This window comes from Nycticebus coucang, chromosome 3 (assembly GCF_027406575.1).
Source record: "Nycticebus coucang isolate mNycCou1 chromosome 3, mNycCou1.pri, whole genome shotgun sequence".
Taxonomy (NCBI): domain Eukaryota; kingdom Metazoa; phylum Chordata; class Mammalia; order Primates; family Lorisidae; genus Nycticebus; species Nycticebus coucang.
Genome location: NC_069782.1, coordinates 108137390 through 108150798, shown reverse-complemented (window position 1 = coordinate 108150798; position 13409 = coordinate 108137390). Strand labels below are relative to the sequence as shown.

Genomic DNA, 13409 nt, shown 5'->3' with positions numbered 1-13409 from the left:
TGAACAAGTCCTAAATAATTACATGACGTGACTTCTCAATATTTAAAGAAGTAAGGATCTAAAAAAGGGCAAAATACATTACAAGCTGTCTTTGTAAAACCCTTTCATCCTTTTTTGGGAATTGAATCTTCATTCCTACTGAAGGCCAGGAATCAAAGGGGCAGGTATGTATTCTTTGCTTTTTTTTGTACCTCAGATGGCTCTAGGGAATTGTTCACAGGATCCTCTTCCCAGGAGAAGATCAGGACCATCGGTGGATCGTATAGTTAAACAGCAGCAGCCGGAAGCTGAACACCCCCCTTTAAAAGCTCTGTATTTCTGCTTACAGTGCAAGCCGTGGTGGTTGTTTTTTTTTTCCTAAGACTCCAGTCTGCCCTTATTTGCCAGCAAATTAATAAACTTCTCTTTCCCTTTCCTCAAGCCACTTGTCTTTGTTCTTTGTTCTGCCACAAGGACAATCACCAAATTTCAGTAACACATTCACTAAAGGCTTGGCTTTCTAGCAGCCATCCCTGCACCAGGCCGCATTCCCCAAGCCATGGTAGGGATAAAAGGGTTCACTGGGATTTCTCCAAAGAGAAACCTTTCTCATTTTGCTTTTGGAAATCACTTATGTCTTTGTAACATGTTGTTCATATCAGCATGACAATTACATTTCAAATTATAAAATGAGGGTAGTAATCTCCACCTCACAGGGTTATTATGAAGGTTAAACAAAATATGCTTGGGACATATTAAGAATTCTACAAATTGTTGGTGTCATCCTTGAGAATCTGAGAGGGGGATCTGTCTTCTTTTCCTCAAGAGGATTCTGCAGTTCTGATACATTCGTTTTTTGGAAGGCAATGGTTAAAACAGTTAAGCAAATTGACTTTCGAATATTCTCTTGTCCATCACCACATTCTGGGGTCTGAATTGCATCAAGTCATTTATATTTTTACAATCCAGTGATGTATCCATATAATTGGGAGGTAAGGTGACGAAGAGGAGAAAAAGCAACACAACTGATGCAAAACCCACACACATATTTTATTGTAACTTAAAATTCATCCCCTCGACAACAGATAATTCCCGCAGTGAATAGTATTAGAGACACAGGGAAGATGCATGTGGACAATGAGCGACATAGTCGACTGCGGAGCTGTCATAAAATCCACACTTTGTCAGGTTATTGCATTTCCTGAATGTAATATTGGCAAGAAAAGAACTTTCAACACAAAAACATGTAGTTAAAAATAAGTCACTTATTTTATTTACTAACTTTGAAAATGACTAAAGAATGAGGTACAGAAAACTTTCCAGAAGTCTTGAGTATGGAGCAGAAGTCCAAGGCACCTTGGAGCACCACTATTGTGTTATTCAGTGGATTTAACTCAGTTGTGAAATACTCCAAACTCCAGGTTTACCATATGGAAAAGTACGATCCACCTACCTCACAGAGGTGTTGTGAGGATTCATGGTTATAAAGTGCTTCAAGGCGCCTTCGAAGAAAGGCAACATAGAAGTATAAAATAATCTTACGTATTTCAAAAGAAATGAAAAGACAATTTTTGGCACCATGGGAAGGCTGCCTCCTATTTTAAGATCACTTGGCTAGGTATAAAACCCCCCTGACCTTGTGGTTTGTTTTTTATGATGATTTAGGAGAGCACATTTTCACTGTTGCAGTCTTATAAAATAGCCTTTCTTGATCCAGGCTGTGTTGTTGGAATTACTTGAAGAGTTTGTTAAACAATATAGAGGCTTGGACCACAGCCTAGAACTACAGACTTAAAATCTCTAAGCAAGATATTCAGGTACCTACATTTTTAAAAGGATTCATAGGGAATTCTGACAAAAAACACACTACTTTAGGGGAAAATGTCAACTTATCTAACAATGATTTTCTTCCTGGAATATTATTCTTTTTTCTTTTTTTTTGCAGTTTTTGGCCGAGGCTGGGTTTGAACCCACCACCTCCGGCATATGGGGCCAGCACCCTACTCCTTTGAGCCACAGGTGCCACCCTAGAACATTATTCTTAAGATCAGATGAAGTTGGATAAGGGAGGGTATCAAGTCTTCCTGGTCTTTTCCCCTTCCCATGTCCCACGTAGAATCAGAGCACGCAGACCCCCCCACACACACACCCCCACATAGACTCATTCACTTTTTAGTTCTGCCCTTGAATTAAAATTTCATAGTGGTAATATCTGATAGTAGCAAATAAATGCTTCAGTGGGAAAAAGTGCAAAGACTTGCAATCCATCCCCACTGTGCCCAAAGCAAACGGATGCTTCCCGTTTGCCAGAATGGAATGGTTGAAACATGCATTTCCAATTTGGAAACAGGTAAAATCGGCACTTCTTGGGAAACCTCAGCTGAGTGGATGCTGACAAACGAGAGTGAGAGAGGTTCCAGTGGCCAACCCTGAAGAAAGGTGACAGTGACTACTTTGCTGCTTGGAGTTTGCCTGCATTTCGGCAAACACCTTAGGGAATTGACATGGTTTACACGTCACCGCCGTGGGGCACCAAATGACAGGTGGGTGCTTCATCAAAGTAAACAATGAAATAACAAATAATGAGAAGTGGTGACTGCAAGCAACAATATCTTTTTTGTTTTTAAATGACCACTTTGCTTCACTGCAATTCTTAAGGCTATTTTAATATCTGCTATAATTTCCTGGCTGGCTTAAAGTTTATTTACTAGGTAGTCTAACATACAGAAGAGAGTGATTTCTTCTGTAGTGGCCTTCACACAATATCCCATTATGCGGCAGCATCAATATTAAAAAAGAAGAGACCCCTCTAAGTGCCTCGCAGTGGAACAAATAGAGTCGGCAGAGAAACACTACTTCTTTACACAGAAAAAGCCTTCAGAAGCTGGCCGAAGTTTTTACAATGTTAAGAACCAATGAATGACAGAAAACAGAATAGTCCCACTTCTTGGAGGGGAAAAAGAAACAAAAATATGACATCTACAGTACATATAAAGAATTGAATGTATAAAAAAAAATTCAGTCAGCCACAGTGAAATTTTGCTATGAAAAATGTCCTGACTCTTTGAGAATTTGTTAAAATATTTTTGCTATGTGGTAGCAAAAATTAAACAGCAAATACAGTGCCTTCCAATATTCCTCTAAACATTAGAGGCAACTTTGTACAGGAAAGTTGTTGGAGCTGGCTTGGGGAGTTGCTTCTTGCCTGTATCCCAAAAGGGCAAGGCTGCTAACAGCAGAGTAAAACCTCCCAGCAGGACACAGAAGCCACTAAAATAAAAGGCAATGTCGTAGGTCTGGGTCCAGTCATAAAACCAACCTGGAAAAACAATGAGGAAAGAGTGAGTTTCATAGCAATAGAATGAACGTCAAGCCCATACCCTAATTTCATCACTTTCATATGTAGTTGGGATTAGGATATATATTACCCTGCTACTTCCAACCTGGCTTATTGGGAGTTAAAAGATGAGAATGTCCCAAATATTTAGACCAAAATAAGCATATATTTTGAGTTTCTCCCAAATAAATAATAAACACAAATCCCAGAATACATATATTGACCGTCTAAATTATATCAAAGCAATCTTAAATAAATCATTTACAATGAGTCATTCCATGCAGATTTATTTTCGATTACATAAATCTGCATGATTATTACGTTCTGAATTTCTATATCTGGAGATACAGAGTTAAAATAAATATTACCGGGCGGCGCCTGTGGCTCAAGGAGTAGGGCGCCGGTCCCATATGCCAGAGGTGGCGGGTTCAAACCTAGCCCTGGCCAAAAACCAAAAAAAAAGTGTAAAAATAAATCTTACCAACAATGGGTGGTCCAAGGCTATTTCCAAGTCCAGCAAAGAACATTAATATTCCATAAGCATGGGCTAATTTTTCAATTCCCACAGTCTTCGTGGTCACATATGGGAAGATGGACCAATTACCAGTAAGAAACCCTACAATTGCAGAAAGTATTGCCAATGTGGCATAACTTTTGGCAAATGGAATTGCACACAAGGCCAGGCCCATCATGATTAAGGTAGCTACATAAAGATACAAGGTATTAATCCACTTGAAGTCAGCCAGTATGCCTAAAAGGAGTTTGCCAACTGCTGTCATGATGCCTATAATGGAAATAAGAGGCATCAAAGACTCTTCTTCTCTCACATTTGAACTCCTTGCTACATCTTCCATAAGTAATGAAGGTGGAAACCCCCCAATGTCAAAAAGTAGGATAGCGATAAAAAGTGCCGAAAATACTTTGTTTTTAAAAAGAGCCAAAGTTTCCCCACAGTAGTTTTTATATAATTGCCACTTTCTCTTGCAAAGCTGTTTACAAAAATACGTCTGTTCTGCAACTTTCTCTTTGTACGTTTCAGGCTCTGCTGTGTGTGGGATGGTTGCAGGGGTTCTGTGAAGGAGACTCTCCTGTTTCCAGTCACCATTGGCTAAAATGTTCTTGCATTTTTCCTCATTACAGTAGCTCTTGTCGAGAATGTTTATGTTTTCTTCTGGGTTCTTTTCTTTTTCATCGTAAATTGAGTATTTATCTGGTAGGTTTTCCAGAGGTGGTTTTTCAGACAAAGGACAATCAGAAGACTGGAGGGGTCTCATCAGACTGCCACAGGCTAATATATTTAAAGCTAAAGCACCCACTATCAGCAAACAACCATCCAGCCCATAGAACTCGATGAGCATCTTTTGCAGAGCAGCATAGATGAAAAGGCCAACACTTGAACCTGAAACGGGAATAGCAGGGGTTCGATCTTAATCTCTTATCATTTCAGGCTCTTGGGACAAGAATCGGCAGTATCACAACTTAATTTATTTTCTTATACCAGCATGTACATGAAAACTTCATATTGAAACCACAATGAGTATATTGAAGATAACTAGAATAACAAAAGGAGTGACACTGATAGAACATTTAAGAATTAGCATCTGTAGCGGTAAGTGCTTTACATGGCATGAGCTTGTATAATCTTTTAAGGATCCTAACCGGACACAGCGGCTTACACCTATAATCCTAGCACTTTGAGAGGCTAAGGTGGCAGGATTGCCTGAGGCCAAGAGTTTAAGAGCAACCTGAGTGAGACCCCGTCTCTACTAAAAATAGAAAAATTAGCTGGATATGGTGATGCACCTGTGTAGTCCCAAGTTCTTTGGGAGGCTGAGGCAGGAGGATCACTTGAGCCCACAAAGTTTGAAGTTGCAGTGAGCTATTATGACACCACTATACTTTAGCCTGAGCAACAGAGCCAGACCTTATCTCAAAAGAAAAAAAAAGGGGGATTCTATTGAATAGGTCCTATTATTATTCACAATCTATAAATGAAGTAACCTAGATCTAGAAGGTTAGGAAATTGGCCGTAGCTATAAATGGCATAAGTATGATTCACAGTCTGACTTCAAGAGCCCATATTTTTAACAAATATCTTTATGCCACTACCTTTTTTGCACTGATTACATGCCAGACTTTATGCTATTTATTCCTTTGGAAAAAGCAAATTTTCACATTTTATTTTTTGAGATGAATAATAGAGTTTAGTTGTAGGATATTTAAAATGGATTGATAGTTCAAATCCATTGCTGAATCATCATAATAAGCAATTCATATTTTTAATTCATTAATACAATTATGAGAAAACTAAAGTGGAATTTGATAAGGTATTTAAATTACAGAGTTTGCTGGTTTGTATACTCATGTAACAGCATGACTACTCCACCTGTTTAGCACTTATCACCTTGAGCAGAATGGAATGCTAAATTTATGTCAGCTCAATTAATTTGTATTATTCTCATCTGGTTCTGATTTCAATTTTTAAAAAAAAAATTGCATATTTTAAAATTTAAATATCACAAGAAAGACAGGAAAAATAGATCTGCAAAACAAAATCGTCTAACTAGATTGATCACATATTTAAAATGGTTACACCAAATTACATCCTAACCCCATCAATGTATGCAGTGAGGCCGTGCTTGGCCACATCACTGATGACATGGTCATGCTAGCAATAAAAACATATCTTTTTAAAAAAATTTTTTTTAGAGACAGGGTCTTGCTCTGTCATCCAGGCTGGAGCACAGTGGCACTATCATACCTCACAGCAACCTCAAACTCTTGGACTCAAGCAATATATATATATATTTTTTGAGACAGAGTCTCACTTTGGCACCCTGGGTAAAGTGCATCATGGCATCATGGCATCATAGCTCACAGCAACCTCCAACTCCTGGGTTCAAGTAATCTTCCTGTCTCAGCCTCCCAAGCCATTGGGACTACAACTGGGTACCACCACACTCAGCTAGTTTTTGTATTTTTAGAAGAGACCAAGATCATGCTCTTGCTCAGTCTGATCTTGAACTCTTGAGCTCAAGCAATCCACACACCTCAGCCTCCCAGAGTACTAGGATTACAGGTGTGAGCCATCGTGCTCAGCCTCAAGCAATCTTCTTGCCTCAAGGAACTGTAGGTACTGGCCACCACACCTGGCTAATTTTTTTTTTTTTTTTTTGTGGTTTTTGGCTGGGACTGGGTTTAAACCCACCACCTCCAGCATATGGGTCCAGCGCCTTACCCCTTTGAGCCACAGGTGCCACCCAACACACCTGGCTAATTTTTTAAAAATTTTTATATAGAGGGCGGCGCCTGTGGCTCAGCGGGTAGGGCGCCGGCCCCATATGCTGAGGGTGGTGGGTTCAAACCCAGCCCCGGCCAAACTGCAACAAAAAAAAAATAGCCGGGCGTTGTGGCGGGCACCTGTAGTCCCAGCTGCTCGGGAGGCTGAGGCAAGAGAATCACGTAAGCCCAAGGATTTGGAGGTTGCTGTGAGCTGTGTGATGCCACGGCACTCTACCGAGGGCGATAAGGTGAGACTCTGTCTCTACAAAAAAAAAAAAAAAAAAATTTTTATATAGAGACAGGCTCTTGCTGTCACCCAGGCTGGTCTTTAATTCCTGACTTCAAGCAATCCTCCCACCTCGGCCTCACAAAGTGCTGGGATTACAGGTGTGAACTGCGTGCTCAGCCTAAAAAATTATGTTGCTATCTGATTGGCAGCTGCAAAACGGTTGTAGGTAAATTTTTATGTTTACTTTGCTTAGAATAGGGACAATATTAGTTTACTTTGTTAATTTTGTTTAAAATAGTGACAAAACTGAATGTACTTTGAAAACCTACCTGTAGAAATCAGGCCAAGTGCAAGTCCTCGACGACTGTCAAAATACTGGCATGTAATGGTCACTGTTGCCGTGTAGAGTAAACCACATCCAAGGCCTAAGCATGAGAAGACATTGAATAAATTAAGACACACTGCATTACTTCAATGCAGAGGAAAAAGGGATAAGGAAAGGGAATAATCAACTACCTCCAACAGGACATTCTGTTATTGACTGGTTAAAACTCTTCCTTTTTTTTTTCCTTTTTTTTGCAGTTTTTGGCCAGGGCTGGGCTTAACTCTGCCAGCCCCAGTATATGGGGCCAGCGCCCTACTCCTTAAGCCACAGGCGCCTCCCTGTTTAAAAACTCTTTAGTTTGGATTCCTAGACTTGTTCCATGTTAGTGGTGCAGCCCCAAGGGATACATTGGGCAGCCTCATTTTTCACCCCACTTACCTCTAAAGTCAGGGTCAAGTTAAAAAAAAAAATCCAATTTCTAAGGAATGAATTAATAATGCAAATATAAATTAAGACATTAGAGAGGGGAAAAGTGGTTAAATCACAGCCCAAATAGCACAACTTAATCAATCTTATCCCTTAGACATCTGTGTCTCTTCTAAGTCCTTGTCCTTAGCCCAGTTTTCTCTGCTTCTAAATCCTCTAAACAACTTTTTAAAATTCTCTTTCCCAGCTCAGTGCCCGTAGTTCTGTGGTTAGGGTGCCAGCCACATGCACAGAGGCTGGCAGGTTCGAACCCGGCTGGGGCCAGCTAAAAACAATAACAACTGCAACAAAAAAATAGCTTGGGCATTGTGGCCGGAGCCTATAGTCTCAGCTACTTGGGAGGCTGAGGCAAGAGAACCCAAGAGTTTGAGGTTGCTGTGAGCTGCGATGTCACAGCACTCTATCAAGGGCAACATAGTGAGACTCTGTCTCAAAAAAAAAAAAATTCCCTTCATCATCCTCAGCCATTTTGCTAGAACTTAGTTTGCAAACCCCAGTCTGCAAAACAACAGCTTTCAGGCAAGTCTTCTGGGGTTCTTAGATCATCCCATCACAGTCAAATTTGTATTTGTAAGTCTTAGGTTTTAGAGAGGCATGATACCATGTGTAGAAGTAAAATGTAGTGATATCTTTTAGTTTAAAATGCTTTCACAAAAAAGGAAGCAAATGCAACAAAATATTAACAACTGTCAAATTCAAGTGATAAGCATATGTTTGTTTGCTATAATATTCTCTACTTTTCTGTAAATTTGAATTTCTTTTATAAAAATATCGCAATCTAATTTCCTGTCTTGAGTTCAAAGGTAATATTCATTCCAGAACACTCTAAGGCTCTTGTTTGTTAATTTTTTCCTCCTTTCAAAGTATTTGATAACCTCTGTTTTTCACCAAAGTCTCTTTAGGCTCTAACTAATTTGCTTTTTTGCCTTCTGCAACATTTTCTGTTCTTTTGTATTTTGCAGTTTTGTTTTATGCGCCCCCACCCCCACCCCGCATATGGGGCCAGTGCCCTACTCCTTGAGCCACAGGCACTGCCCAACATTTTCTGTTCTTGAGGTTTACTCTAAAAACAACACACATAAACCATAGTCTAAGAACTAAATTTAACCCCAGCTCATTATGTGAATTACTAAGATAATTTTCATTACTTTAAATAGCTACCTGGGCTGTGATTTAAAAGAATATACAAGTTAAATAAATACACTATGTAAACATTTTAGGAAATCATAACTTAAAACAATCCAGGATTCAGATGATCATCCATGATTGCATAAAAAGTCTTCTTAAGAAATAAATAAAACAATTAACACTTTAAATAAAACTTTTAAAATAGAGTGCCCTTTTTTGTATTGTAAGGGAAAAAATACTATCTCATTATCTAAAATGTGACTTGGATTATTATTGCATACAGGTCACTTCACGACATAAAATAAGACCTATTTCTGAATAATTGATTTTGTGAACCCCAAAAATGTCACCTTAAATTGACACTATTTGTGAAACTGTTTGGAGGGGGAATAAATTTACTTTTCTGTAATTTGGTTGTCAGGGGTCTGTTGAATGTTAGACATGAGAGACATGGAAAAAAGACATCTCGGATCACTAAATACCAATGCTAAAAAAGTTGAAACACCAACCTTTAACCTTTTAACTTTAGACTACAAAGAAAGAATTTTTAAAAAATTTCAAGCCTTGGGCGGCGCCTGTGGCTCAGTCGGTAGGGCGCCGGCCCCATATGCCGAGGGTGACGGGTTCAAACCCAGCCCCGGCCAAACTGCAACCAGAAAATAGCCGGGCGTTGTGGCGGGCGCCTGTAGTCCCAGCTACTCGGGAGGCTGAGGCAAGAGAATCGCTTAAGCCCAGGAGTTGGAGGTTGCTGTGAGCTGTGTGTGGCCACGGCACTCTACCAAGGGCCATAAAGTGAAACTCTGTCTCTACAAAAAAAAAAAAAAAAATTTCAAGCCATGGGTTTCAGATAAGATTGTCTTACTCTTTTTTTAATGAAGCAAAAATCTGAAACGTATTTTCTTTAAATTCTTCAAAAAGCAGAAATCTTTTGGTGGCATGGTATCTCCCCACGTCCATACCAACATGACCTTAAACCCGCAGTTATGCAAAAAGGTCTATGGTAGTCCTTGAAATCCTTCATGGAATTCATAAAGTCAAAGCTATTTTTATAATACTGTTTCTTTTTTTTTTTTTTTTTTTTTGAGACAGAGTCCCACTATGTCACCCTTGGTAGAGTGCTGTAGCATCATAGCTCACAGCAATCTCAAACTCTTGGGCTTAAGCGATTCTCTTGCCTCAGCCTCCCAAGTAGCTGGGATATAGGGGCCTGCCACAACGCCTGGCTATTTTTTGTTTGCAGTTGTCCTTGTTTAGCAGCCTTGGTCCAGGCTCAAACCCGTCAGCCTTGGTGCATTTGGCTGGCACCCTACTCACTGAGCTACGGGCACCTAGCCTATAATACTGTTTAATAATACTAGTAAGACATTCTCTGCTTTTTACGTATTATGCTGTGTTCATATTATGCTGATGGTGCAAAAGAGACAGTGAATAAAGCTGGAAAAGCCTTATCAGAAATCAACATACTTGTACCAAACTTTACACCCTGTAGGCTTCCCCACCACACACTCACAGTAAAAATAAATTTACTTTAAACACTTCATCTGAATTACAATAACTGCTAAAAGGAAAAGCATTTAAGCAATTGTTTTAATAGTCAGCTAAAATAGCCACTTTTACCATATAACCCTTTTTTTATTTGGAGGAACGTCCAATAGGCACAAAAGAGTGGACAAGGGTGCTTCATGGACATAATTGCCACCAGTGATAAAATTCATGTTTTCCAGTAAAAAATTATTAACTTAGAAAACTCACATTTGCTACTATGAATTTGACAGCTTCCAATACATAAAGATGTTCTGACATGCTTGTCAGCGATATTAACAAAACTGATTTTTTTGAGGTCTTATAATGAAATGTAACATTTTTTAAGTTCTTGCGTAACTTAGCAAACCGATATTTTTCAAATGACCAATGACACAATGTTATACAGGTATAATCAGGTACAAATGAAGATCTATTCAAAGTACAGTAGAAACAAATGGATTTAATATACACATGTAACAGAGTACAAAAAGTATGCTCTCTCTCTCTCTTTTTTTTTTTTTTGCAGTTTTTGGCAGCAGCCAGGTTTGAACCCGCCAGCTCTGGTGTATGGGCTGGCGCCCTACTCCTTGAGCCACAGGTGCTGCCCAAAAGTATGCTTTTTTTTATCAAGTTCCACATCCAAATTAATCTTCAGGCGACTATGACTTTGTAAGTTTTGGTATAGGATCAAAGAAGAATCTTTAGTTACCTGAAAAGGCTATCAAAAACAAACAAAAAAAAAATTTTCCCTTTTCTAAGTACATTTTTGTGTAAGAACAGATTTTCTTCAAATATGTCAATTAAAAATCATAGTGCAGCCGGACAAGGTGGCTCAACTTGTAATCCTAGCACTCTAGGAGGCTAAGGCAGGAAGACTGTTTGAACTCAGGAATTCGCAACTTGTCTAAACAGGAGTGAGACCCTGTCTCCAAACAAGTAAAAAAAAAAAAAAAAGCGAGTTGTGGCACACGCCTGTAGTCCCAGCTACTTGGGAAACTCAAGAGTCTGAGGCTTCAGTGAGCTATGATGACACTGCTGCACTCTACTCAGGGTACAGAGTGCGACTGTCTCAACACAACAACAAAAAACAAGGCAACTGCATGAATCTGCTCAAAATCTCTATCCCCCCAAATCCCCCCATTCACAACAAAACAAAACATTGCAACAGATTAATACATATGAGAACCCAGCTACCTTCTGTGAAGCCTGACATTAAAAGAGATTTACAAACAATGGCACTCTTCTCACCAAATTTTGTTTTGCTTTGGAAAAGTTATTTTTTATAATAAATATGTATTATGTTAACATGTACAGGGTTTGTTATCTTTAAATGAATAACTAAACACATATTTAAAAAAAAATTTTATACAGTAAATTTTAATGGAATCTATATAATCAAAAGTTCCTTGGGGTCCTGAAGAGTATAAAGGGTCATCCCAACACTAAAAAGTTTAGAAACCACTATTTTAAAGCATTCCTTGTACTACTGACAATTCAAAACATAAACATTAGCAGAACATAATTGTTTCTTTTTATTTAAATAAGTAAAAACTAAGTACATTTAGAGTTCCGACATCTCTTTTCCCACACTTTGCGTGCCACCGCACATAACTTTAGGTGAGACCACAATTTCAGAGTCCTCTTTTCCCTCCTGTCTTCACATTGAACCAGACATCAAGCTCTTTTTGACACCCACTCCCTAAATTACCAACTTTCATCTCCCTCTGCCCTGACACTGCCTCAGTTCACTTCTCATCTTTTCCCATCTCACCTATAGGCTCAAGTGTCTCAGCTTCCAGTACTTTTCCCATCCATTTGTCTTCCAAACTACTGTCATCCTGGTCTCATCATGTCATGCTTCTGCAGTAAAGACCACATAGAGGCACTATGTGGTCTTTACTGCCCAGTGTGGTCTCTATTAGAGAAGCTGAGGCAGGACTATCACCTGAGCCCATGAATTCAAGTCCAGCCTGGGTAACCCAGGAAGATCCCTGCCTCTAGAAAAAAAAATTGTTTGAAGACACATAAAATCTTTCACTGTCTGTCCTGTTATACACCATGCTTTGAGGTATTTGCAGCTCCCCACATGATCTGTGCGTTCCTTTACAAACATGTACAAAAAGCTTGCTGTTATCCATTCTATTCCTCACCACCCTCACTCACCTTACAACCCATACCCACCTGATCACACCCCGCCTTTCCTTCAAGACTCTGCTCAAGTGTAGACTCCTGCATGGAGCCTCCTTTACCAGCCCATTTTTCCCACTCAAATACTACACCAGCCCTGGATATTTCATGATTGTATTTATTGTGCTGTGTTATAACTTATATATTTACAAGTTTCATCCTTCAACAATGAGACAATTTGTTACATGACTCTGGGAAAGTCATTTAAACTATGTTTCTTTATTTTTAACACAATCTCCGGAAGATAGATATAAAAATTAAGAGATATGGCTCGGCGCCTGTGGCTCAAGCGGCTAAGGTGCCAGCCACATACACCAGAGCTGGCAGGTTCAAATACAGCCCGGAACTGCCAAACAACAAAGACAATTGCAACCAAAAATTAGCCGGGTGTTGTGGTGGGCGCCTGTGGTCCCAGCTACTTGGGAGGCTAAGGCAAAAGAATCGCTTAAGCCCAGGAGTTTGAGGTTGCTGTGAGCTGTGATGCCACAGCACTCTACCCAGGGCGGCAGCTTGAGGCTCTGTCTCAAAAAAAAAAAAAAAAAAAATTAAGAGACATAAAAAAATGTAAACATTTAGTATCTACCCCTGGACTATGGTAAATACTAAAGAAACAGCCATATATTGGTAGATTTTTTACTTTTCGCCCGAGTGTTACAGCATTTTGTAGATACAGCTTTCGATAGTATTAGAAAATCATAGTTTCTGATTACAACGGCACATCCATGACAGTTAAAAGGCTATCTTTAATGACATAACAATTTAAAAGGGGATGGGGACTTGCAAATATCTACCTCTGCTGCAGTAAATATACAGAAAATGGCTTTTATATCATTTGCCGTGATTGGAGTAGGAAAATCAGACTGTCCACGAACATGTTTTTTTCTCCTTCCCAATCTCAGTGGACTTTACACAGATATTATCAAGAAAATACA

General features: G+C 39.3%; 1 protein-coding gene across 3 annotated transcripts in view; it reads right to left on the bottom strand.

Annotated features, from left to right (window-relative positions):
- Positions 1–1239: 1239 nt before the first annotated feature.
- Positions 1240–13409, bottom strand: part of SLC16A9 (solute carrier family 16 member 9) — a 65103-nt gene continuing 52933 nt past the window's right edge. For all 3 annotated transcript variants that reach the window (XM_053583877.1, XM_053583876.1, XM_053583878.1), the window contains 3 exons: positions 7157–7252; positions 3798–4715; positions 1240–3298 (listed from right to left, as the gene is read on the bottom strand). In XM_053583877.1, coding sequence (XP_053439852.1) covers positions 3120–3298; positions 3798–4715; positions 7157–7252 — 1193 coding nt within the window. In that variant the 3' untranslated portion in view covers positions 1240–3119. The remainder of the gene's footprint in view (positions 3299–3797; positions 4716–7156; positions 7253–13409) is intronic.